This window comes from Acomys russatus, chromosome 32, assembly GCF_903995435.1.
Source record: "Acomys russatus chromosome 32, mAcoRus1.1, whole genome shotgun sequence".
In the NCBI taxonomy this organism is placed as follows: domain Eukaryota; kingdom Metazoa; phylum Chordata; class Mammalia; order Rodentia; family Muridae; genus Acomys; species Acomys russatus.
In genome coordinates, this window is record NC_067168.1 from 24511308 (window position 1) to 24539110 (window position 27803).

The window sequence follows — 27803 nt, forward strand, 5'->3', positions numbered from 1 at the left end:
CTCCCAAAGCCTTGAGAATTTGGGTCTGCCAATCTATACATTTTAAACGTATCCCCTTCTCTATTTAATCAGATTACTACCTCTATTCCTTCACTGACCTTCACAAATCAGCAATACATTTTCACTACAACAAGTTTCTGTTCTCCACAGTTCCAGAATCCTGGATGAGGTTATCAAAGAAACAAACGAAGAAATTAAAAGGGTTAAACTGTTGCTAAATTTGTGGGTTAATCTTATGTGCCCAAAGGTTTGTTGGTGCACGGCAACCAAGAAGTAAATCTTGTAACAAGGATGACGCCAAGAACCCTAAGTCAAATTCAAGCTTGTGTGGTCTGCTCCACATTTTCCTGTCTACATGCCTGTCATACAAATGCCATTGGCCACAGCTCTACTCTTAATGATTCATCTTCTTGAACAGTCTCAACTGGACCAGCCCATTTAGCTTGGCTGGTTCACAATGGGCAGTTATCTATTATAATAATTAAAACTGTGATATATGAAGTCTATTTCTCTATTGAGGGATGTATAAACATAAAGCACATACATATATGTATGTATGAACAAGCTTATACATCACTCATGTTTTATATCTATCTATCTATCTATCTATCTATCTATCTATCCATCTATCTATCTATCTACCTATCTATCTATCTACCTATCCATCTATCTATCCATCTATCTATCTATCTATCTATCTATCTATCTATCTATCACTCAGTGGCAGCCTGAATGCGAATGACCCCTATAGGTTCATACATTTGGTTATTTGATCCCCACTTTGTAGAACCCTTGGAGGAATGGCGTTGTTGGAGGAGGTACCTTGAGGTTTTAAAAGACTTGAGTCATTCCTAGTGTCCTCTGCCTCGTGCTTGGGATCATGTTACTTCTTGGCTGTTCCTTCCACCATGCCTTTGTTCCACCATCACAGATTATCACCTTCCGAACCAGAAGTCCAGTTAGACACTTTCTTTCATAAGTTGCCTCGGTCATGGTGTTTGTTACAACAATAGAAACACTAATTGATACACCCTTCAAAAATCTCTCTCTGTTACGTTGGTTACTCTCTTTGCCACTTAAGGACTTAAGACCAACCACTTCAAGTTCTATGAATGAAATTCTAAAATTCCCCAGAAACAAAAGCGATCACATGAAAAATACCTGGGGATCCTCTAGGCCAGCCCATTTTACACATTAGGAAATGGAGCCTCCAGGAAACAAGATGGGATATCCAAGGCCAGATTCTGAATAAGATAGAGAGCAGACACAGGAACTGAGAGCCCCTGTGTTTTAGATCAAGGCTCCACTATGACACTTTGGGCCAGATTATTCTTTGAGATGGGATCCCCTCTGCATAGTACAAGGCATCCTTGGTCTTCGCTTACTAGGTACCATAGCAACTTCCATTATAACAGCTAAGAAGTGTCTTTGGATTTTGTTGGGTTATTTCTGAGGGGCAAAACCACCTCTGGTTGAGAAAAAAGTTATCTAAAGAACAGTGATGCTGATCTTTGGGAAATTTTGCTCTAAATGTATATTCCATGTGACTATAGCAAGTCACATAACAGTTCTAACTCTAGGGTCCCTTATCTTTAAAGTAAGCCACCTGCTGCCTTTACAAGTTCATGTGGCTGGTGAATATAAATGAAACTATGTCTGTCAGTCCCTTGGGACAGTGCCGGGACACATAGAAGGTTGGCAGTAGCTATTATTTTTATTGCTTTTATGAGATATAATAGCCTGATACCAGGGTCCAGTCTATCTGTATCTGGCAATCTCTGTCTCCACTCTGCAGTCAGCTGTAAATATCAGTGAGCAATCATTTCGTAGTGGGGACAGCTACCTTTCCTGTGGTGAGCCAAGGCTTTAGTCTTCTCACATTTAAGGGAAAGAGGAATGCTTTCAAGCCAGGCAGGGCTGTGTTTGCCCATGCAGGAAAACAAACTGTATGCTACTTGTTTGTTTTCATCATGTCTTTAAGCTTCTTTATCTCCAGCTGCAGGGTTCTGCAAAGTAAAATTCAATTAGCATTTATCATCCTTCTCCTTGCTGAGTAAGTCAACTCTTTTTATTTCAGAAAGACATTAAAAAACGTGGAATAAGTAGCCAGACATCTCTGAGGATTTCAAGGTTTTGCGGTGGGAAAAGGCCTGGGTGTGAGAGGAAGACAGCAGTAATCGTTTCCAAAAGCAGAATGGCTGTGCTGCTCTTGTAATGACACCTTGTTACATGAATATTGGCAGGAACTTCACTTCTGGGGTTGTAGTGGTTGGCTTTTCCATTGCTGTGGGAAACACCATGATCAGAGACAACTTAATAAGAAAAGGGTTTATGTGGCCTCCACATCCTGATCGGAGTCTATCAGGAGAGGGAGCCCAGGCAGGAGCTCAAGGTAGGAACCTGAAATCAGCAACTGAAGAGACCATGGAGGAGTGCTCTTTACTGATTTCTACCAGACAGATTGTACAGCATAATTTCTTCTGCCACCCAGGACATATGGGTGGTACCATCTATAGTGGGCAGCACACTTCTGTATCAATCATCAAACAAGAAAATGCTCCACAGGCTTGCATAAAGTCCAATCCAACGGAGGCATTTTCTCAATTGAAGTTCTCTCTTTCTAGGAAGACTCTAGTTTGTAGCAAGTTGACAAAAAAACCCTAACCTGCACAGGACTGGGTACACACTGGGTCTATAGAGACTCTAAGGCTTGGCATAGCACAACACAGGAGGGTGGGATGGCTGTAGCTGCTGGACATGACCTACTCCTTTCATAGCTCCACTCTTGGTGTTTATGCTGGCCAAAATTCAAGGGTACTCAGAGTTACATATGCATTTCATACAGGGCTGGTTATCTCAGACCCATGATGATGACCAACAAGGGTCCAAGAAGCATCAGCCTGAGACGTCTTGTGTTCATCCCTTCCCCTTTTCCCCTTTCTATCCAGCCATTCTAGAAACCTTGGTCTGGTCTGGCAAGACTGTGCTGAGACAAATGTCCTATAGATGACAACAGAGACAGCTGCTCCACGTTATTCTTTGACAACATAAACAAAACCTTAAGAAGAAAGGTGGCTACCTCAGGGATCTGCCCATAGAGTCCAGTCTGGTTCTGAAATAGCCCCACCATGACAGCTACCTCACAAAAATGGGTCTTGCTTGCCTGTTGATGATCATCACTGCGGTTAACCGGAAGTATACATTCAATAATTTCATATGAATGAATGAATGAATGAATGTGGGATAGAGGGAAGATTCCTGTCTGGAGTGCACAAACCCCCAAATGAACCCAGCTTACAGAGTCTCAGTACCTTAAATCATAGGTCACAGACTGATGGCCTGGATACACATTCAGTCTGCAGTGTGTTATTATCCACAGACCATGTACACAGTACATTATAGGTATGACTGAATCAGTTATGGTTTTGTTTTTTTTAACATTTGAATTTGTGACTTTGGAAAATGATGAGAGGTAGCAGTCCTGGTCTTACCTTTCTGCATGAAAAACATAATAAACTTATTTTTTTCCTACTAAGTACTGAAAACTGGGGATAAATAAAATAACATTTGGAGAGAGAAAACCATGCCATTTAGGGGATATTCTTGGCGCCTAAGAAATTACATAAAGCTGAGGTCCCTGGGTTTTCTTCTTGCCTCGCATATTCTACATGAAGAAGTCCCCAATATAGAAACAGCGATAGGTTTAGGAACAAGGCAAGAAAAGAAAAGTTGCCCTCCCAAGCTGAAAGACTGGGAAATGGGTGGTGCAACCAGAGGAAAACCTTTTTGACAACAGTTACTTTACTCAGATAAACTGTAAGTAAGCACATGAAGCTTTGCCCCTACCTATGCGATTGAAGGCTGGGCAGAGATCCAAGACCTCCTCAAACCTGATCGGGCAGTGACAGGGTCAAGTGAGGAGGTGGAACATTTATCCTCGACGGCTGGTAATGAAGGCCCTCCTCTAGGCAATGACCACCACACGGAGGACATGGATGCTCTCTCTTGCCAGGAATGACTTGCTCTAATTTCCTCTAGATTCCTAGGTTGATGTCAGGAAAGGCCCAGTGAGACATCTGGGTTGTTAACATTACTCAGTGATGTGAAGTTGTCCCTACTGCAGAATGACTGAGGCCACATTAAAACAAACAAACAAACAAACAACTTTTAGGCATGGGGGGGGGAGATGCCTCCACCACCACTACCTGGGGCAGTTGGAAGAGCTGGCCTGGGGTCATGAGAATGGGAGAGCTGGCCCCACCCCTCTCTGGCTGCAGGACTTGGGAGAGTGGGCCATGCACCTTGCCTTGGCAGCCTAGGAGAGTTGGCCCTGGTGGCAAAGGTACAAGTGAGCCAGCACTGAGTGTGTGAGAGCTGGTTTGTCCTCACCGCAGCTGTAGTACTCAGTAGAGTGGGCCCCACACCTTGACTGGGCAGCATAGTAGAAATGGCTCTGGTGGTTTGAGTTGGGGTGGGCCAGCCCAGAGGACATGAGAGTAGAAGAGCTGACCTACCATCTTCTTGGCTGCAGCATTGAGTGAGCCAGCAGTGCAGGGCTGAAGAGCCGGCCTTGGTGGTTCAGGTGTGTGTGGGAGAGACGGTGGGTTGATCAATTCAGCTGCCACCCAGGCCCAGATCCAGGGCTTTGAGTTGGCCCACCCCAATAGCTAGCTCATCTATGAACTGCTAAAGTGTATGAAAGGGCAGGTCCTGCAGATCCAAAGCAAGAGGATCTCCATGATACAGGGCAACAACAGTATATCTAAGAGGAGTCTCAGTGAGGACCCAGCACTGTTGGTGAAGTAAAACCCAGAAGCCTCGAGCCAGATCAATAACTCATTGCAATGAACATTTGCAAGTAAAGATACGTGGATCAAAGGATATATATTGTGGGACACACTATGACACACTACAGCTTCCATGACGAGATGCTTTTTTTATGCTTTGTTTTGTTTATTATTTTTTATTTTCTTTTTGGGGAAAAGGGTAGAAGGGTGGAGGGAAGATATGAAGGGATGGGGAGGTGAGTGCGATTGGGATGCATGATGTGAAACTCACCAAGAGTCAATAAAAAGCTAGAAACAAAACTTCTTTCACAAATGGACATAATGAAGGCCCACCTCCTACACACACACACACACACACACACACACACACACACACACACCAGTCCATGCTCATGTTAATGAAGGCTAAATAGAAAACTTAGAAGTCTCGGGTGTCAGTAAGATGCTGGCAAACCCGTTCCCTCCATTCCAGAAGCAACTTTTGAATCAAAGCCGACTAAAGCAGAACACATAAATAAGACCCACAGTCTCACATCACAATCTAAATATTCTGATAAAAAAAACTCACTCACTTTTCATGAAATAGAAACATCTCACACTGAATGTAGACAAGACACCAGTAGATGTGACAAGAAGATTACACACAGCTTATATTTATTTAATCCTCTATAGACTGAATATTTATATCCCCTCTCCAGATTCATACATTGACCCTCATCTCAAATGCAATGTTGTTTCAGGGCGAGACTTTGGCAGGAAATTAGATCAATATAACAAAGCCTACGGTCTTACAGAGATGAATTCTTATAGAGATCCCTAGGAACATCCTTATCCTTCCTGTCATATACAGACTTAAACTGAGGAGTCTCTGGAGGATGGGAGGACCAACCCAAACCACAGAGCATAAAGCGAGGTGTGGGCAGTCTTAGCCCCTAGCATGCAAGGGAGGAGGGGTGGCTACTAGAGAGAGTAAACTTCTAGCAGACACCCGACGCTTGTCCAGGATAGTCTCAGCATCAGCATAAGTCACAGGAAAGAAGAGCCCACCAGCTCAGACCTGCCTTACACCCAACCACCCAGAGAGCTCGTGTTCAAGGTTCCAGAGAGAAGCCCCAGTTCTTCATCTTCGCCATTTGTTTCCCTTCTTACCCTGTTTCCTATACTCCTACCCATACTTTAATTCTAGCTTACTTGTTTTAAAAAGCTTTCATGTTTTGACTTATATTGCATTTTTACATGTATCTAACTTTGTTTACAGTTTTAAAATTACTGTACAGCCTAATTTAGTCCCTTATATTTCCCCATTTTTCATTTTAATATACTTTTAGGAGCATTTTTACTTGACTTACATTTTAGAAACTTTTATAATTTTATTCCTATTTTTATTTAATTTTTGTTCGTAAATTTTTATTGCTAGGAAATATTTGACTCTCTCTAAAAATCTCTTGCTCTTTCTCACTCATCTCCTTCATCCTTATTCACCATCCTTTTTATCTAATCTTCATTTGCCCCCATTTCTCCCCATCTTTATTTATTTTACTTTATTTCTACAATTTCCATACATAATTTGGTCTTGCTATCACACTCTATGTTATTTTTACATTTTCTTTTCTGTAGTCATGGGTAGCACATTGGTGGGCTTTAATCATTTTGATGTGTATCTCTATTTCTGTATCTTGTTCAGTTTGGTGTTGTTGCTGTCACCACAGTTTGCTTTCTCTTCTCTCAGTGAAACCCCAGATTGAGATCCCAAGAGTGGGATATACACTAGGAAGATCCTGAAATAAAACTGGAAGAGATGTTCCATAAATAAAAAGGAAAGGAATACAACCAAATCCAGTCTATGAAGCCGGAATTATTCTGATATGAAAACCTAATAAAGACACACACACACACACACACACACACACACACACACACACACACACACACACACATACCCTTTCCTTCATGGACATACATGCAATAAGTATTAATAAAACACATGCAAAACAAACCCAAGAGGACATGAACAAAACACATTGCATACATATGTGGAAGTCTCAAAGAAAAATACACCGTCTTCTTTTCTTTTGTCAGATGAACCGTTAAATAAACTGTTGCATGTCTGTGTCATGGAGTACTACTGAGCAACAAAAAGGCTGGACCAATTGCCAAAATTAACTTTCAGAGAAAGATACAGAGTTAAAATCCAATTCTAAAGGGTTGCTTACTATGTGATTTCACTTATATAACATGTGGAATGATTAAGTCACAAAAGAAGAACAGGAGTGAGGAGTTGTAGGTAGGAAGGGAGGAGGGGTAGCTGTTTAGGGGTAACACAGAGATGTTCTGTATCTTGGTTTTCATCCATGTCTATGTTCTGGTTATGCTTCCATAATATAGCTTCACGAGATGTAAGCAGTATGGGAAACTAGGCAAAGATCACACGGGGTCTTTATATGTCTTCTTACAACCTTCATGACAATCTACTGTTCTTTCAAGATATCTTAATTTTTAAGACCTTTCTTTACAAATATTAATTCCTTGCTGCGAGGCAGCAACCTGTTATTCTATTGAGCTGTTTCCTCTTTGGTCACCAAAGGCCACTCCATCTCAGCTCTCCCTTGGCTGGGCCTCTTCCTTTATTGGATACTTCTGTCATGGCAGAATTGTTTGAAAAAAAAAAATCAGTGGCTGTGGAGGCATTGCCCCTGAGTCAGCTTTGTCCCTTGCAAAGAGAATGGCAGCAGCATGGATGACCCCTTCTGAAATCCACATCCCTCTCTTCCTCTAACCCTTATGCAATTTAAAACTGAGCTCCAAGCCACTGGTCTTTTGCAATCAGAGTCAACCAATATGTACAGAACATTTCTAACCTAGATCTAGCCCTAGGATTTACAGATGGACAAGCCTGCTCTGGTAGGAAGAGCAGACAATGGAACAGATTACAGGGAAAGTACAGCAGGACCTGAAGCTGAGCCCAAGAGCAAACACGTCAGAGACAATACGATAAGGTCACGGGTCAGCTTAGATTTGCGGCAAGCCATATGTCTTTCAGCCATTCACCAAATGCTCATTGAGCACCAACTAGGACAGCCTTGCTCAAGGCCAAGGAGAAGGCAGGCTTGTGAATAGACAATTAAAGCTTTATGTGCAAGTGCTGAGGCAGAGGTGAGCACTCCAGGAGTTGGCGGCCATGATGGTCTTACTTGGAGAGAAGAGTCCATTTCAAAGGACATCAGTGCAGAACAGGGCCCTGAGAAAGATGTAAGTGGGAGCCTGACAGAGGGCAGACAGAACAGTACAGCCCCCATTGCGACTTTCCTAACACGAACTTTCAAATGCTGGATGCCAGGTGCCCCAGGAGCCTCTCTGTTAATCAATTTTCTATATTTCACTCATGGATGTCAGAGAAGGAGACGGGCTAGGCATTGTGGAAACTATGTGGGGGCAGGAACGTGTGAACTTGAGAGCAAAGAGACCGCTTTGCACAAGTGCGATACAGATGAGTAGCCTAGATGGGAGTGGTTGAGTGGCAGGTTCACTAGCTCAGAACTCCTACCTCAAGCCTGGGAGGGGCCTTCTCCACCTTGGGAGGGAAGAAGGCCTTTGTGTTTACACACCACAAACAGGACCACAAGGCACTAGCATGGACAGGCTGTCTATGGGAACATGGGTGGGGAGGAGATTTGCTAAAAGTACCGTAGTCTCCTGGCTCCCCAGGAAGACTTATGATTAAGTGGGGAGTGGGTCCATATGGCTCAGTGCTCTCTACATGGACTGATGCAGGGGAAGCTGAGCATCAATGTAGGCCAGTGAGGACACTTTTGTAGTAATAAACACTCAAAGGATGAAAATGGTTATCAGTAGTAGAATGGCTAGAATACCCCTCAAATGGTGCTGGCATTAAGTCTGATCTTCAAGGGGCAGGTCAGTCCAGGTGACCATGCAGCAGATCCATAGTGAGCATGGACAGCTGACAAGAGGCCCAAGGGACAGCAGAAGTGTAGGCTGCATGGGAGTGCTGTGGCTGATAGCTAACTTCTTTATAGCCTTTAAGAAAGACATGGAAAATCAAAGGCTAAGGAGTAAGAAGTGTAATCTATAGCCTACTGGGTTTCAGAGAACGGGTATGGCATGGTCCGCATGTATTTTTGGCCTCTCTTCCTTGCCCCAATAACACCATCCATGTGCAGAGAGAAACACTGCTGCACTAGCATTCATCTTTCCATTTAAAAAGGCAGAATATTGTGTTTCGATGACGTTCATGGCCACCCAAGCCAAGTATTGCCAAGTATGTCATTTACCATGACACTCCACGAGAACTTAGATAAATAATAATAACTTTTAAAGTTTTTAGATCATATTGAACTTGGCTTAATAGGCCCTCTCTTCAAGACTCTGAAAAGATGGCTCATAAAAAAGTAATTAGTTTATATAGACTGTCAAGGTTCATGGGGGACAGCTGGCCTTTGATGCCTCATCTGTGATTACAGGCAGCTACAAGATAATAAAATCAAGCCCTGAACTCACGCCAAAGTACTCAGTGATCTCACCCTCAGTTCTCTGCCAGGCAGAATGAACTCTAAATGCCTGCTTGTAGTCCTGTCCTTTGATGTGGGTCTCAAACAAGTCTAAGATATTTGGAACTTGTGTTCACGGGCCCCAGATTCCTATTAAAGTAAAGCCATTGACCTTACAAAAGCCTATTCATAATTAATAACCGTGGTGAGCTCCGTTGCCAGGCCTACTCAAGTGGCCACTGCAGTATGCTGCAGAGTGGCTTCTGTAGCAGAGATCAGAATATGTATTAACTTTGTAAACAGTGCTATTAAGTGGTCCAATTATTGACAGTCAGGACTGATTTTCAGTCATTGATTTTGCTGTGATGATCACCCGCTGCAGCTTTTAAAGAGGCTTTCCTGCATGCTCTCAAATTCCTGGTTCACGTTCCTCTATGCTGTTCACTGAGCTGAGCCTCCATAGACCCTTGGCATTTCTGTGGCCCAGATGATGCTCCCAGTGTGGCCATGCTAATACATAGATTCCATTGGCTTCTTTAACTTCTTAAGATCTGAGACATAGGCATCTCAGGGGATGGAGGTACGATCAAAAGCAGCAATGAGCAGCATGGGAACGCGAGATCATCAGGACAAAAGAGCCACTTGAGAACGGATACCCATAGGGGTACTTCAACGTTCTGACCTCCCCTAACTCTAGATCCCTCATAGGCAAATACACTCCAGATTCCCTATGACCAAACGAGAGGCCATTTGGCCTCCCTTATCTTTTCAATCCAGGTGGTCAACCCAAGGCTGTAATAGAGGAGTCAGGGGCCTACCCCAGACCAGCTACGGGTAGGTGGTGGGCAAGGTCACATGACTAAGAACTTGGCCATCAGAACACTGAATGAGAAAGCCCCATAAGCTCATTGATGTGGCAACAGTCCATAAAGGCGTGTTATAGCTTTGAAATTCTTCTTGCTCTAAGATATCTACAACTGGGAGCTTCATGGATCCTCTGAATTTCTTTTTCAACAATGAAACAAAAATGGTCTTTTCTTCTAATTTTCCTGATTCACTATATAAGACCCCCCTGATTCCCCTGATTTTGGTATTCTAAGTTCTTCCCATGTCCTTTCACTGAGATGAGACACAGTCTCAGATGCTGAGAAGAAGACAAGTACAGCTGTTTACCCAGAGTCTTAGGATCTTGGTCTCCTGAGCACCGTGCTGACTTCTGTTGAGTCCAGCAATTTGGGATGGAACAGAGACAAACAGTGGTGAAAGGAGCTGACTGAACAGCATATGGAGCAGAAACGAAGATGGGTAGAGGAACTTCAAAATGAGGAGACCTTTTAGCAATATATCTGGATTGCTAATGATCATTGTAGATTTCCCTTTTAGTTTCACCCTGAATGGGAGTGTTGACTGAAAATTTCTGTCTCCTAAAAGGCGGGAAGGTAACTTATCATTGTTTTCGTTCATAGGCCTGTGGATTAAGATTGGCTATAGCCAATTATGAAGATCTCAAAATCTTGGGCTCCAGTCAAGGTCTATGACTGGCTATGACTTCTGGGATTCTGTAACAGGGGACAGTGTATTCTGCATGCAGAAAGGTTATGGATACTTATGACACAGTAGTAGGTTGTGGTAAAACTACAGTGATGACTCAATTTCCATGTAGACCAACCGGACTCTGACTCTGGCAGTGGGTGTGAAACTTTTTGTTAGCTAATGAAACAATGACAAAGCTGTCAGAGGTAGTTGTTGAGATCGGGTTGTGTGTGCTTCTACTAGCCGGTTTTGTGTGTCAACTTGAAACAAGTTAGTCATCAGAGACAAAGGACCCTCAGTTGAGGAGATACCTCCATGAGATCCAGCTGTAGGGCATTTTCTCAATTAGTGATTAATTGGGGGAGGGCTCAGCCCCTTGTGGGTCGTGGCATCTCTGGGCTGGTGGTCCTGGGTTCAGTAAGATAGCAGGCGGAGTAAGCCATGAGAAGGAAGCCAGGAAGCAGCACCCTTCCATGGCCTCCACATCAGCTCCTGCCTCCAGGGTCCAGGCCTGCCTGAGTTCCTGTCCTGATTTCATTTGGTGATGAACAGGCAATGTCACGGTGTTTCATCACAGCAGTAAAAATCCTAAGATGGTACTTTTGCCTCTTAGGCAGCCTACTGAAAGAATACATAGAGACCCATGTCATCCTAGTTGTGGCTACTCTAAGCTAGCCTCTCAGAGCCACTGGTTTCTTACAGACCCTAAACGCACCCAGCAAGGATCAGCTTCACCGGGCTCAGACTGACAGAGCTGCCCAGTTACCAGGCGGAGTAATGGGTGCTGTCCTGTGACTCCTAAGTTTTGGTGTGGCTGCTGCATAACAGTACTTAGCTGAGCCATCCAGGCTAGAATTACAACTTCATTACCCCTGTGTCCTGGGCAAACTGTATAATCCAGTTTAACCTCAGTCTCTCCTATAAAATAGACATAATAATGATGCCTATTTTAGAGAATCGTTGTAAAACTTAAGTGATGGAGTGTTTGTAATACAGTATATAGTATAGAGGAACCATAAACCTTGGCCAATTTTCAGTGCTGCTGTGTGCAAATTGTTTTCTGCATGAGGATACAGGACCAAGGGGACATATAGGGGCTGAAATGCTCCTCTCTCTTTTCACTCGCTAAGCTGTGTGCTGTGGAGTGGGACAGTGTCCAGCTGTAAAAAGAAATACCTGTCTCCAATCTTCATGGTCACCATGTGGGGCTGGCAGCACTCCCGCCATTATGCTTTTTATTTCATTGCTCATATTTATCTTGTTTTCATATAGCACGGTCATTAATGCAGGATCCCAGAAAACATGAGCTTTCCACATCCAAAGGCTTTTCTCAAGTTGTCTCCTAGCGGCATGTTCAAGCGGCTTATTCTGAAATACCATTATCACCCCACGCAGGGTTTCCAACTCTGGTTTCACCTGTACCTTGCCAGTTTTGGCTGATAACCCCACATCCTAGGATCCTCTTCAGCACCAGGCATGCCAGGATAGCTTCTCTTCCTGGATGCCTCTTCAGCCTACTGATGGAGAATGGGCACTAGCGCCCACTGGTCGGTCCTTACACAAGAAGAACCTGGCCTAAGGAGGATTTAACCAGCATCTTCTCTTTAAGGAGGATTCTTCTCCTGCGTAAGGAAGTGCATGAATAGTATATGCACAGCACTCAAGAGGCCGAGGCAGGAAGACTTCCATTCGAAGCCAGCCTGGCCTATATGGTGAGATGTAGTTTTAAAAAGTCAAGAGTGCCTGGGAGGCCTGGGGAAGGTTCTTCATGGATGTACTCCAGCTACCCAAGCCCATCTCCTTGTTTCCAGTCAGACAGAGAACCCTCTGGGTGCATTTGATTTGTTTGAGACCTACACCCTCTTTCTTCCCTGGCTGATCTGCTTCACTGCATCCCCCAGGGAAGCCCCTTTAGTTTTCCCTGCTTCCTTCCCACACAGGAGCCCACCTTTGCCCATCGAACACAGAGAGGTGCGAAGCTAATGTCAGCAAACTGTCTCGAGCCAGAGCCCCCATAGAGATGCTGTGGTCCCAGGATTTGCCATAGAACGTGAGTGGAAGATGAGAATGGGCCACCCAAATGAGGCTCACGGAGGCTGAGCTGCCACACAGGAAATTTACAAGCAGCCTTCACAAAAGAAATAAAAAGATGAAACACGACAGCACCTAGTGACAGAGGCTACACAGACAGGCAGTGTCAGGGACCCTGGGACAAATTGGTGGGGAAGGAAAGAGGGAAATTCATTAGAAAAGGCTTGGAAAGATTTATTCCAGAAACAATAGGGCAAAGACCTCAAGCACTGGCAAGGTAGAAGGTCTGGAATGCTTCCTTTCTCTTTTGCCAGCATCTCCTCCATAGTGAGCATCATTCACAATGTCCTTAGCAGGATAACTTGCCCCCCCACGCTCCCCCCCCACACTCAGGCAAAGCCTTCCTATACTAGGATTTGTGAATGGGCCTCCTACTGGGGCGGAAGCCTGCCTCCTACACTGACAGTCATCAGCAGGTAAGAAAGAGAAACTACAATTGTAGAAGTGAACAGCGGGGGAGAGCGCATTATGTTTTGTGTAGATGGAAAAAAAGTCCCCAAATATGCCCCCACTATCATACCAATCTCTGGCAAGGCTGGGAGCTGGCAAGCCAGAAGTCAAAAGCAAAGAGCAGAGCCAAATCTGTACTTTATCCCACACTGATGGCACATGGCGGCTTGCCCTCCAGCCCGTTTGGCAGGACCTCGCAAGCTCCCACAGAACCAGGCCCCATGGCTATGATCACTGTAAGGACCATGGATGGATTTTTTTTTCCATTGCCACCTTCTCCAGAGACCTTGGCCAGGTCTCCCATCTTCTATACAGTCTGCTGTTCCCATTACCCCTCAATTGTTTCAGTTTTAAAGTCACAGGTAGGAAGCCTGGGGACCTGAGGCCATGATGCTCCCCCTACAGATGCAGTGGGAGTGTGAGTCCTCCATCATCCTGTCTCCTCTGAACCCACCAGTTCCCATGAAATTGGCCATCACATTTGAGGACACAACTCCAAACCATTGCTGAAAGAACACAGCTGTTTTCGTTCACTATGAATTAAACCTCAAAAATAAAACCCAAGGTTAGGTTTGTTTTAAAACGCCTTTAAAAAAAGAAAAGAAAAGAAAAGGAAATAAACTTATTGAAAATAACCTACACAGCCCAAAATAGGGGGATGACTAAGTAACTGTTTGTGTGGCGCATAGTTTTGCTGGTAGTCAACTCTACATGACTGCATCACTTTAGGAAGTAGCTGGGAGCAGTAAAAGATACGAATCTATCAAAGAATAGAATCTGTTCCTGGAAAACAAGTGGATTTTACTTTCTTCTTTTTACTTTTTTTCACATACACTTGGACAAACAGACATTTAGTTTATGTTTTCCTGACTTACTTTAGATTTCATCTCCGTGAGGTCTGAGGACCTCAAAGGACTATGGACTCCAAACAGAATGCAGCTTTTGTAGGGAGGGATCCAGGCACTAGTTAGAAAGACCCCTTTTTTCTTTAACTCGTGCTGCTGGGACCAGAGGTTGGAGAGCCATAGGACAACACAGACTGAAGATGGCTTGGGCCCTGCAGCCATTCCTGAGGACACCAGATGAGGTCACCCCTCTCGACGAGGTTTATCTACTGTGTCTCTGTGTCCCATCACAGACCTCTTGAGTGACCTGTGATACTTCTAAAAGCCACTGAAACATATTTGCTTGCATTTTTCTTTAAGTAGGATTAAAACAAACAAACAAACAAACCTCAATGATTGCTTAAAATGAAAACACCAGAGATGATTAGCAATGCTACTAACCTCAGTAGGAGCTGCCCTAACTGAAATACAACAGAATGCCATTAAACTTAACTTTGCTGCTGTTGTGTATGGAAGACTCTGTGATAGATCTGGTTCCTGTCTCACCAAGAAGATAATCAGGTAAAGGAGATGCTGGTGACGATTTAAATCTCCCAAATTACACGTTTCTTCTTATATGATCAAAAGGAAATTAAAAAAAGAATTTAAAAGAAATGAACTTAGCATGAGATTGACATTACATGAGGCCATGACTGAGGTCATGCAGAACTTCTAAAGCCAGTAAGAATAGCCTCCCACAGTGGACAACTGACAGAGCGGAGAGAGACCTGCAGCCTGGGAGCCTGGGCTTCTTCGGTAGATGAACCTGAAAACTTCACAACCTTTTATAAAGTCAACCTTGTCCTTACTTGCAAAACAGCCATAATAGCTCATCTTCCTCCTCACAAGCTGGTAAGAATTAAATTGCAATCGAATGAATGGCGAGTGCAAGTGCGTGCGTGCGTGCGTGCGTGCGTGCGTGCATGTGTGTGTGTGTGTGTGTGCATAGTAAAAGTTTGCAATTATCTGAAAATGTAGCTTGCAATAGATTATTCCACAGGGATAAATTGTGGGTAGAATCTCAGACCATTTATTCCCAGCTAGCTGATATTTATTTATAGAGTTGAACACAATCTTCAAACTATATAATTTAGCTGGCCGTTCCCACACCGCCATGCCACTGAGGAATCAAGACAACAATCTGATTGGATGACTGTATCAAGCCTTAGAACACACTCTAGACTCGTGTTTCTCTTTCTTTTATCATCAACATCACAGATTATAATTGCGCCATTGTAATCAACCGAAAAAGGAAGCAAACACTTGTGGCTTATTGATGAGAACAAGAACCACAATTACTCTGATGACTCTCATTATTACCACTGCTATGACTAACACAACTATGATTTATTGGGCACTTTCTGGCTGCCAGACAGGGCTCTAGGCACTTTTCATTAATATCTAATTATATCCACACATTAATCCCAGGAGGAGGTGCTATGAATGCCTCCGTTATGAATGCTGCCTTGGAAAAGTTTAGTGAGAACTTTGAGATTATAAAGTTAGTATGCGCAGAGCCTAAATGCATAAAACATGTGTGTCTGGCCAGGAACACAAGCCAGCAAAAATAGACCAAGGCAGCTGATTTTCCCTCTTTGGTGGAATTTGAAGAATGCTGACCTCAGATGTAGAGAGTATGATGGTGGTCACCAGAGGCTGGAGGGGCAGGGGGTTGGCTAGAGGATGCACAACTGCAGTGTAATTGAAATGACTGATTGAAGAGCTCGACTGTCAAGAGAGGTAGCTATAGTTTGTGATAATATATTACACTCTTGGAGAGAGTGGGCTGGATGTGATAGCCTTTCACTAAAAGATGACAGCCGTGTGCCTCGGCTTCTTTTCTGCTCACGCGATAGAATGCTGTGAGAAAAGCAATTTAAAGGAGAGAGGGTTTATTTCAGCTCACGGTCCCAGGCTAGCAGTCCATCTTGCCGTGAGCTCACAGTGGCGGAGCTTGAGGTGGGTATACACATAGCATCCATAGTTAGGCCTCAGAGAGCAGATGATGCATGTGGGCTGTTCACCTCCCTCTCTCCTTTCTATGCAGTTCAGGGTTTAGTCCATGAAGTGGTGCCTCCCACACTGACCTTCCCACCTCAATGAGCTGCTATGAAAGTCCTGTCTCCCAGGCGATTGCAGTTTTTGTCAATGTGACAGCACTAATCATCACGTTATGCAGGATGTGTACTTGCCACTTAGCCGGATTTAGATGCTCTACAATATATTGATATGATTTTAAACCTATTTTATCTTATGAAGCCTACAATGACGTCTGTCGATCTAAAAGTAATAGAAATAGTGAATAATTATGACCTCTGCCTTCCCTGCTTACTATAAGATACCATGGCCAACTGAACCCTGAAAGGTCTCTGCCACTCGGCTCCTACTGAGCCCTAGGTGGGAGCCAAGTACCTGGACAGGCCCACAGATAGCGAGGACAGGCAGGTGACAGGCAGACACTGAGCTGAATAGGAAGAGAAGTGGAGTTAACCACAAAAGAGAAAGCAGTCCTTGCCACAGCCTGCACCGTAACCAGCTGATCAAACCAAGTCAAATCATATCCTAGGCAATTTTCTGGGCAGCCTCCAGAGAGTCACCCAGGCTGAGAAGCCAGTTAATTATGCCTGATCATCCTCGGCAGCCCTGTCCTTACAAGAGACAAGTCCAGGCTGGCCCAATGTAGACAAATGAGTCGTAGTTCTATTATCTCTGAAAGGCAATCTAATTCCCTTCAAATTTAAAAGTCTTCACAGTTTCCTAACAGGCCTCAGTGGGGGCACATGTAGAAATTAATAAGTTCACGGTGCGCCCAGCTTGCTTTCATTATCATTTTTTTGTCGGGCAACGGATGGGATTTCCATTATTACTTGAGGAATTATCTGTGTCTGATTCTTTAAGAAGGTCAAATCTACAGAGCTCAGACTCTGAGTCGAGAAGTAAGCCAAGCAAGTCTAATGGAACTGGCTGAACTCTCGTGGAGGTTTTGCTGGTCAAACAGGACAGGGAGTCAAAGCAAAAATCAAAGGGACAAGAATTCAGAGTGTCCTACAGAAGGCAGGCTCCTGTCCCTGCCACAAGTTCACCCATCCTAGATAGGACACTGGGAAAGTCACTTAGCCTCAATGTGGATTGGGAGTTCCCTCTATAAAATGAGCATGGAGAAAAGGCCGAGAAGGAAAATGCCAATTTCTTAAACACCTACCACATTTGGGACATGCAGCATAGACTTTTTTTTTTTTTTTTTTTTTTTTTTTTTTTTTTTTTTTTTAAGTTTGTCCAAATCACAAGCCTGGAAAACCTACATCATTCACAGATGGTGTTATTAAAGCTAATATGATCAGCTGCACCGCCACACTGCCACCAAATCACTAACAGAGTGAGCACTATAGGAGCCAGGGAAGGAGGACTCAGAAGGTGCGACTAGGATTCCAGTCTAAAGTGTTTCAGGAACTTGGAAGTGTTTGAACCATTTCGTTGTACGGCGGCTGAAAATAAATCTGCCAGTAGACTCGGAAAGGCAAATGTGTTGTAACAAAATAGAACTAGATGCCCTGTCGATAGGGAGAAGATAAGTTCTAGAACACTCAATTCCAATGTTAAATGTGAGACGTGATGATCATTTTTAGCAAGGAATGGAAATGAGACTGAAAGGAGGAAATGCTAAGAGTCTTTAATGACAGGAAGGTGTGGGTTCTGTGTGTGCACTTTACAGCACTTCCCATGTTTTTCCCCCACTTGATGCCTTCCTTTTTATTTAAACGAACACTGCTTATGGTAGCATGTAATTCTAAATTATTTTTAAACAGAATTCTTGTGGAAGAATTTTATTTTTCTTAAAAATCCTAAAAGGCAGGAGAAGATAAAAGAAATAAAGTTGAACAACAACAAAAATGACTTGAACAGAAGGGTCTGTAATGGAGCACAGCTCAGTTCACGAGCTCTGCAGGAAGTAAAGATACAGGGAGAAGCTGGAAAAGTGACCCCCCAATGCACAAGTGGTTGAGAGGGGGGACCAAAAGCTCCAGTTGACATGGAGGGTGATGAAGAAGGCAGATATAAATTTTTCAATTTTATGAGAATGATAGGGATCTGAAATAAATCTTTGCTATTTTCTTTTTAAGATAAATGTTTTAAAATAAATGACCGTAGCATGGATGGATGGCTTGTGTCTGTGTCCTGTCTCACAGTTGGCCGTAAATAATACTGAGAAAAATAGCTTTGACCACAGTAAAAAGCACCTTTATTTTTTACTCTTAAGAGCTTGGCAGATTATATTTTGATGCATTAAGCCAGATTTTTTTTTAAGGCAGCTGCAAAAATAACAGGTGGAGTATAGAAATTGCCTCTGGTTGGAAATAGCTACTCAGGGCTTGGTTGAGAGGCAAATCTCTGTTTTAAAACATGTCTGAACAACTGTGAGCATGTCGGATAAAATTCAAATACAAGTTTAAGGCACTTGATGGGGCTTCAACTTACAAAATGCTTTGATGAATTCTCCAGATGAATTTTCAAAATTTTTTATTTAAGTAATTTATTCAGATTATATCTAAATTGTTATTCTCTCACTTGTATCTTCCTGTTCCTCCTCCCTCCGTCTTCTGCTCTATTCCCTCCCCTCGGTCTGTGATACAAGGGGACCTCCTCCCCCAATATAAGATCACAGCCTATCAGGTCTCTTCCTGGTAGCCTGCTTACTTTTCCTCTGAGTGCCACCAGGTCTCCCCACCAAGAGGGAGTGGACAAATAGGAGGCACCAAAGTTCATATTCCAAATCAGTCTCTGCTCTCCACACCATTGTGGAGAATGTGCTGTCCATTGGCTATATCTGGATTGGGGTTCTAGGTTTACTGCTTGCATTGTCCTTGCTTGGTACAGTAGTTTGAGCTGACTCATCTGGGTCCAGATCTGCCAGCCTTAATGGTCTTCTTGTAGGTTTCTAGAACCCTCTGGATCCTTCTATTTTCCCATTCTTCCTTACCTCTCTCATGTAGATTCCCAACATCTATCCCAGTCTCGCGCTAAGTGAAGACTTTCAGGGGACATCTCTGTTGGGCTAGTGTCCAAATTATAATTGAGTATTATATACCATGCATATCTTTCTGGGTCTGAGTTAACTCACTCAGGATGATCATTTCTAGTTCCACCCATTTGCCTGCAAATTTCTGGAATTCCTTGTTTTTAATAGCTGAGTAGTATTCCATAGTGTAAATGTACCACAGTTTTTTTTTTAAATCCATTCTTCTACTGAGGGATACTTAGGCTGTTTCCAGGTTCTGGCTATTATGAATAAGGCTGCTATGAACATGGTTGAGCATGGGTCCTTGTTGTGTGGTGGAGCATCTTTTGGGCATATTCCAAGGAGTGGAATAGCTGGGTCTTGAGGTAGCCCCATTCCCAGTTTTCTGAGAAAGCACAGATTGGTTTCCAAAGTGGTTGTACAAGTTTGCACTCCCACCAGCAATGAAAGAGTGTTTCTCCTTTCTCCACATCCTCACCAGTATATGCTGTCACTTGAGTTTTTTATCTTAGCCATTCTGATAGGTGTAAGGCAGAATCTCAGAGGTGAATTTTTAATTGTCTATAAGCCCCAATAAATGAGAAAGCTAAGTAATTGGACATGAGTATACACTCTCAAATATCAGATTTATCTGAATTTAAATTCATTTTGATTGTGGTCTCTCTGTTTAGAGCGGGGCACTGTGCTACAGACTTCAGTTCCTTGCTCACAGAGGGACACAAAAAAGATTTTCTTATGGGCAGGCATAGTGAATACTCAGACATAGTGCTCATCTTTGAGTTCCTCAGCTTCCTAGCACTGGAATGACTGAAGGACACCCTGCTACTTCCTGGGAGTTGGCCAGCAGTTTACTCTGTTATGCTTGAAAGACAGGTCAAGCACCAGACAGAAAGAGGAAAGACCAAGCTTTGCTCAGTGGGAAGGCCTCTGTGCATATAACTGTGAGAGAAAGGGCTGAGGCTGGGGCTCATATATGGATGAAAGAGAAAGCCAATTGAGTGTTATGATGAAGATCTGTGATTACAGCACTCAGATGGGTCTGGCCAAAGGTCACAGGTTTGAGGACAGCCTGGGTTCTATATTGAATTTCAGGTCAGCCTGGATAAATGCTGCCTCCTAAAAAGGAAGGGAGGGAGGGAGGGAGGGAGGAAAGGCTAAAGGAGGAGATTGTGACTCAGCTCTCTCTCTTTATTTGAGATCTGATTCAGGGAGATTAACCAGAATCTGGCATTTTATGATAAATCTACCAATTTCTAAATGTCATATCTATCTTTAAAACATATGTTGAATGCCAAACCAAATATTCCCATGACCCAAACACTTTTTTGTTGATACTCACTTCAAAAACCTTATTTCCAGACATGGTTAAAAAGGTGTTGGTTAACCTCACTGCCATATTAGTTATATCCAAAAGAATGTAAGGTAGTTCGTTTCTGGGCTGAAAGATGGGGAGGGGTGGGACCTCATCTTTTATAGAAAGAAGTGGCATGAGAGTTATCCTTCAAAGCATCATTTGGTTAGAGGACATTTGGAGGATGTTTGAGGATTTCTTCAACCTTAAACATCATGAAAGTCACAGTTAGGTGCCCTTGATAGTCATCACTCTATACAAAAATAAAGAGAGAGCCTCCCAAGAGTCTTCCCCCATCTCTGTAAGAATGCTTATGGGTTTATCTCCACAAAACACTGAATTTAACCCAGCCCACCACTCCTGACTTTATAACGTTCTATAATGAATAAAAGGCCTTTGCAGAGATCTCTCTTAAAAGTGCAAAGGAGTCTTTTTTTTTTTTCTGCTCAAGTAGCTCATAATGTAGCAGACAAACTGTCAGAAAAAATAGACTTCATCATGGTGAGAACCCCTGCCTGGCACCCATCGATCATAAAGCAATCTTCTAGAGGTCTTGAAAACCTTCATTAAATTTCCTGTCTTTCTCTTGACAGTTATAAAATGTTAACAATATTCCTCGTGATTCAGACATCCTCAGCCATTCTTTGTCTAAGGCCTCCTAGGCAAGGCTTTGCCCATTTCCTTGTCTTTACCCAAATCCATGGAAGTGGTTGATAGTACAGTGTTCTATGTACATCCTTTCTGGGGTCTGACCTTTGAAGGAGGTCAGGGTGAGAGCAGCAATACCCTTGAAGACACTGAGAAAGCTCTCTAGCCAAAAGACACAAAGGGCAAAGTCACTCTGACTTTATATTCCTCTTGTAAAAACCACACTCATGTTGAAACTCAAGAGCACAGTTCTATCCTATCTTTAGTAAGTATTTTTATATGTTTTATTTCCCCTCTTTTTTTGCCACTCTACCAAGATATAAAACCCCATGTGGTATATAGGTAGTGGGGACAGTGGTTGCCACATTTTATCATATCTATGTGCCATATCTCTAGGAGCAAAGTTTCCCAAAGAGTTCCACAGGTCCAACTCCTCCAACTCCACCAAGTTATCACCTCTTAGAAGAAGAAAATAATTGGCCTATGTCACATATCTTTAGTCTTAGCACTTGGAAGGCAGAGACAGAGACAGGCTGATCTCTGTGAGTTTCGGGGGGCCAGCCTGGTCTATATAGAGAGGTCCAGGATAATCAGAGACACATAGAGAGACTCTGTCTCAAATAAAACCAAAACAACACAAGCAAACACCAAAAGAAGGGACATGGGTCTTCCACGGGAAGCAATGTGAAGAAGAAGAAGAAGAATCATAAGGAGAAAAGGAGTCCACACAGGCAATGAGCAAAGCACAGGCTGTCTACACCAGGGTGGCAACTAGAGCTTTTAGGTCCTAGCTAGACTTTATGGAGGTTTCACATCAGGCCTCCAGAATGAGGCCATCCCAAGATATCAGTTATCTTACCTGCAAATGGCACTGGGGCATCTTTATCCAGGGCTACCAGCGGAGGGTCCAAAATGACTGTGTCGTTGTTCTCAGTTATGACTCCATGATACGACGTCTCGATCCATGGCTTGTGTTTATTGACTAGAAAGCAACACGAAGCAAAAAGATCATTATGTGAATAATTGATTTGTAACAGAGCTACCAATATTTCCTGTTTGTCCCATCATAGACTCTCGTCCAACAACCTCAATCATAAAACACAGCGGGCCATCTGATATGTAGAAAAGCTTCACAGATGGGCATCGACAGCCTAATGACACCCCCCAGGCCCACATATGGTAAGGGGAAACATCAGAATAGACAGGTATTATGAAGAGCTGAAATTTCTAATGCTACCTATTAATAATGTTTCTGGGTTGAAGTTCATTATTAGTCAAAAAAACAAAAACAAAAACAAAAACAAAAACAAAAACAAAAACAAAAAACAAAACAAAACAAAAACAAAAACAAAAAAACCAACCACCTCTGTTCTGGGAATTCTGACATCAACTTAACTGAGTATATCCGTAGATGCCATTAGTAGATTAACACACATGCAAATATAATACATATGTGCACAAGTCCCCATATATGTCAATATTCAACAAACACTGAATATTTTATGATTATTTAAAGACTATTAAAATGGTCTACATTATATAACAACTAAAATTTCTTTTCAGTAAATTGACCAGTTCAAATCACACATCATCTAATGAACAATTGATATACTTAAACATATATCTAATATGCTGCAGGTTTAATGTCAGTCCACCTAAAACTTATGTCAGCATGCTGGCCTCCTGTGCCTCAAAATTAGTCTTTAATAAAATCTTTACAGAGGTAATCTATTTACAATGGGGCTACTAGTAGGTAAGTCCTCCATGATCATGACTAATGTCTCTATTAAAAGGGGAAATTTCCTCGTAGAGACAGCCAAGCATGCAACAAACAAACACATTATGGAAGATAGAGCTGGCCTGGGTAAATAACTCATCTGGCAAACCGCTTGCTGTATAAGCATTTAGACCTTTTGGATCCCTAGATCTTAGGCAAAATGCTAGGCATGGAGGCCAGTGTTTATAATCTCAGAACCAGGAAGGCAGAGACAGGTGGATTCCTGTGACTTGCTGGGCACCCAACCTGTAAGTGAGGTCCCAATGAAGGACCCTGTACAATGCTAATGATGATGACAATAATAATAATTTTTGACAGTGAGTCTTAGCATCTAATTGGGCGATGCATAGGGAGTCCTGTGGAAAAGTGAGGGGAAGGAGAAAAGCACCTGGAGGTGACAGGAGCTCCACAAGAAGACTAACAGAGCCAACTGACCAGGGCCCAGAGGGGCTTGCTGAGACTGAAGCACCAACCAAGGACCATGCATGGACTGGACCTAGGCCCCCTACACAGATGTAGCCAGTGGGTAGCTCAAAGTTCAACTGGGCCCACTAATAATGGGTATAGTGACTGTTTCTGACATGGCCTCTGTTGTCATATTTTTTATTACTATACTTCCTTTCCCCTTCACCCCGTAGGACTGCTTTGCCAGGCCACAGGGAAAGAGAGCATTTTTAGTCCTGATGTGACTGGATGAGCTGAGGTTGATATGAAGGGGGGCTCCCCTTTTCTGAGGAGTAAGACAGGGGGAACTGGGAGAGAGGAGGGCTGGGGCTACAACCAGGATATAAAGCGAATAAACAAATAATAATATTATTAATAACAACAACAACAATAATGTGGGTAATGCCTGAGGAATGACATTCAACCTTGATCTCTGATCTCCTTTTATAGGATACATGTACATACACACACACACACACACACACACACACACACACACACACACACACACGAGTTGTGCTTCTACTGCCCACTAGGTACTATCTAGGATGGGAGATTCAACCTGACCATTTCCCAGAGTCCAGATGAAGCATGGCCTTGTAACACTTTCCTTTTAGATGTCAGGCAGTCAAAAGTGTGACACAGTACATTTCCATTTTTCTGAAGGTACTCATTTCAGGATGCTATGTAGGAACCCTACCAAGCAACTGTAATATTCTAACAAGGACTAATAATGGCAAGAGGCTTGAGATGAGATGTGATAAGACTTTGTATGTTCACGTGTGGACATCTCTGGTGATTATCCAACTTCTACCATTCAGCCATTCATCTCCTTGGGGAGTGTTGTCTAATTTTTGTTCTGGTCCCTATGATGCCATCTGGGTATCTACAAGGGCATTTCAGCACATCTCCCTGCCTCCTCCAGTAAACACTCCACATCAGCAATAAGAGTGTCCTTGCCTTTGTGAACTTTCTGGTCTCTCCTTTGAATCCCCCACATACATCCACAGAAATAAGAAGGCAAAGCAGATACTTTAAAAAGAAAAATGACACACCAACCTAATGTGACCCGCCCTCACATTCTGCTCCATAGATTCAAAGCTTTTGTCATATATGTTCCCCCACAGCAACCTACGAAATTGTGTGATCATTGTAAACATGGTAAAGAAAAGGCTTCTGCAAAGAGTGACTTTCTCAAGATGACTACATGTTTCATAACGGGTGAGAAAAGCAAAACTTTTAACACTTCGCCATATCCCAGAGATATTCACAAACACAAATACGCATTTATTATTTCATGTATAGAACACACACATTGCACAACGCTGTCCTCATAGCATGACAGCCATGCCATCTAAGTGAAAGCAGCCGTGATCACCCACAAGCATCCCTCATGTTGAGCCTACTGAGGTTCCCTCATAGGAGACACATCATTAGACCTTCACCAAAGATTCCTATTCCCTGACAGAACCCCTCCTGGCGGCATGTAATTCTGCCCGAGCTGCATGTGGTCTCCAAAGATCCTGGACTGGAGAGTGGAAGACTAAAGCAAGGGGATATTTCACCTAGGCAGGCCTGGGGCAGTCTTCATCTGTGCCAAGGTGAGACTTTTGGGTGATATCACTCGGGGGGGGGGTCACACATTACTGTAAGTACCCCCTTCATTTGTGCTGTTGCAAGTAAGCTCAATAAATTCATTACTTCACCAGGCTGGATTTGATTGGAGTCATTATTTTGGCTTGTCATTGGTGTCCCCCACCCGGGGTGGGGAGACATTTTTTTACAACTCTCTAGGAGAAGTTCATGGAATACCACATTACTGTAAGGTACTATACCAAATTTTCAGTAGCTCTGGAAAAATCTGAGATGAACTCTGTTACCCTTCCCTTTCCCAATCTATCATCCATCAAAAGTTCATTTAAGAGCGGTCCCAGGATTGCAGGGGAACCACACCCTAAATCACTATTTATTTCTCACCTCTTCCCCAGCAGTCAAAAACTAAGTGAGTGGCTGGCAGTCTGCTGGGGACAGGGATATGTGCCCAGCTGGTCTCACGTCTAAGCCCCTGAGATCCATTTCTGCTGATTGAATCCTGCTCAGAGCAGAGAGCAGTTCTGCCCATTTCAGGTATGCACAGGGCAGCAGGCTCATTCATTCTTATATTTTGTCATTCAGACCTGCACTTCATTATAGACCCTGTAAGAATTACAGCCGTCCCAGGATGTCCCCATACTCCTTTGCTCTTTTATTAGCCATCAACACGAATGCAATGTAAATAATTTGCAGCTGTTGGGAGAAACAATTAATCTCCTTTCTCCTTAATTAAACCTAGGGGCCTATTCATTAGAAATGGGTATTGAGTAGACACCAGGAGCTCACCTAGAGTTTCCGATCCACTGGGCCACCTGGCTCAATGTAGGCAAAGTTCCTCCTTTCAACTCTGGGTTAGTCAGTATTGGGTGAGACAAGTAGCTTCTCAAGAGTTTCAATGCCTTCAACTACAAGATGCTGGTATGATGTCACATGTAGCACATCCTGCCACTCAAATACCCTGTGCTGGATTCCCAAACTCTGTCTTTTCACTATCCAGACTCCCTGTGCCCTCTGGGCAATGATGCTCCTGAACAAAGCAGGTGGGTAATATAGACTTTAGGACTGAGGCAGCTCCAGCATCAGTGGGAGTTGATTTCCTTCTATCTACAGGTTTGCATCCCTTTATTCCTGTCACTGCTGTAGCTAGTCAGGTGGCATTTCATGCATATGGGCTTACTAATCCCCTTCACATTTATCTGTCTGTCTGTCTGTCTGTCTAGTGTACATGTGTGTGCATGTGGGTAGGGTCAGAGCACAACAGAGGAGAGAATCAGTTCTCTCCTTTCACTGAGTTGTGTGGCTCCAACCTAGGTTCCCATGCTTGGCAGAAAGCACCTTTTCCCACTGAGCCACCTCCCCAGCCAAGGCTCATTAATCTTTACAACAATTGCAGTGCTAAGAATTTGTGTCTCATTTCATAGGAGAGGAACTGAGACCCAAAAGGGCTTAACTGTCCCATTTGGAAAATAAAAATGCGAACATGCCCAGAGTTTTCTTACTTTTCTCCAATTTTCTACTTTCCTCAAATGTTTTTGGTTTTTTTTTTTTTTTCAGGGTTGATGAATGTCTTCATCTTGATAGATAAACAAAAATAATGTTTATGCTTTGTCTGTGGGTCAATTCCATAAGTTATGGGTTGCAAACTCCCAGGATAAATGTGCATCATCTTACTTAACTATACTGTGGTAGTTTGGATGAGAATGTTCTTCATAGGCTCATGGGTTTGAATAATTGGTCTCCAGTTGGTAGAACTGTTTGGGAGGGATTAGGAGGTGTGGCCTTGTTGGAGGAGGTGTGTCACTGGGCTTTGAGATTTCAGAAGACTCATGCTATCCCAGTGTCAGGAGCCATAGGACCTTGCCTGACCTGCCCCAGTGGCTAAAAGGCCCTGCTGGCTGAAAGCCACAGCTGTCTGCATACTTAAAATAATTATTCTGCCTGGCTACCACAAAAATCCAGCCTGACCTTAAAAAAAAAAACATTCGGTGTATCAAAACTTCTGTATAGTCACCCCACTCCACACCTGCTGTCCTTGGGCCTGGCCCAGAAAATTTTGTAACTTTCCACTGCATTCCTTCTCACCCCCGCCCTTTCAAAAGCTTATTATAAATTTGAATACCCCCTTACAATAAACGGCCCTCAATAAGCAAAGTTTTTCCTGGGCTCGTGCCTTTCTTTCATCCATTCTTTATTCACAGGTCACGACTCTCCTCACCACTCCACAAATAACTAAACCCGCGGGTCGAAAACATCCCAGTATATTTTTCTGTCTCTCCTCCCCCTCCCTCTCTCCTACTTGTTGATCAAGATGTAAATCTTTACTACTAGGCATGACATTAGTATTAAGCTTTTGCAAATGTCCTTTAGAAGATTGATTTTCTTAGTGATCTACTTAGTAGAAGAGTGATCTACTTAATCACTCTCTAATAGACACATTTATGTGTAGATATTGAATTTTTACAAATGTTTTTCAAAATTTTTCCCAATTTACCCTAATGCTCAGAATGCTTTCAGTGTATTTTATACAGTGTGTGTGTGTGTGTGTGTGTGTGTGTGTGTGTGTGTGTGTGTGTGAATCCAAGCTAGATATCTCTGAGAGGGTGAGACCAACCTCAGGTACATGAAGGAAGCATGGAATGGAGTGGGAAGATTATGGGTGTTGGATGATAATTGTACTATATTTACCTAAACCCTTTCTTGAAATTTTCATAAAAGGCTTGAGA

General features: G+C 43.1%; 1 protein-coding gene across 1 annotated transcript in view; it reads right to left on the reverse strand.

Moving 5' to 3' along the window:
* The window catches only part of Clstn2 (calsyntenin 2), a 623041-nt gene that overhangs the window by 315895 nt on the left and 279343 nt on the right, over positions 1 to 27803 (reverse strand). The window contains exon 2 of the mRNA XM_051140799.1: positions 22126 to 22248. Within this exon, the coding sequence (XP_050996756.1) occupies positions 22126 to 22248 (123 nt within the window). The remainder of the gene's footprint in view (positions 1 to 22125; positions 22249 to 27803) is intronic.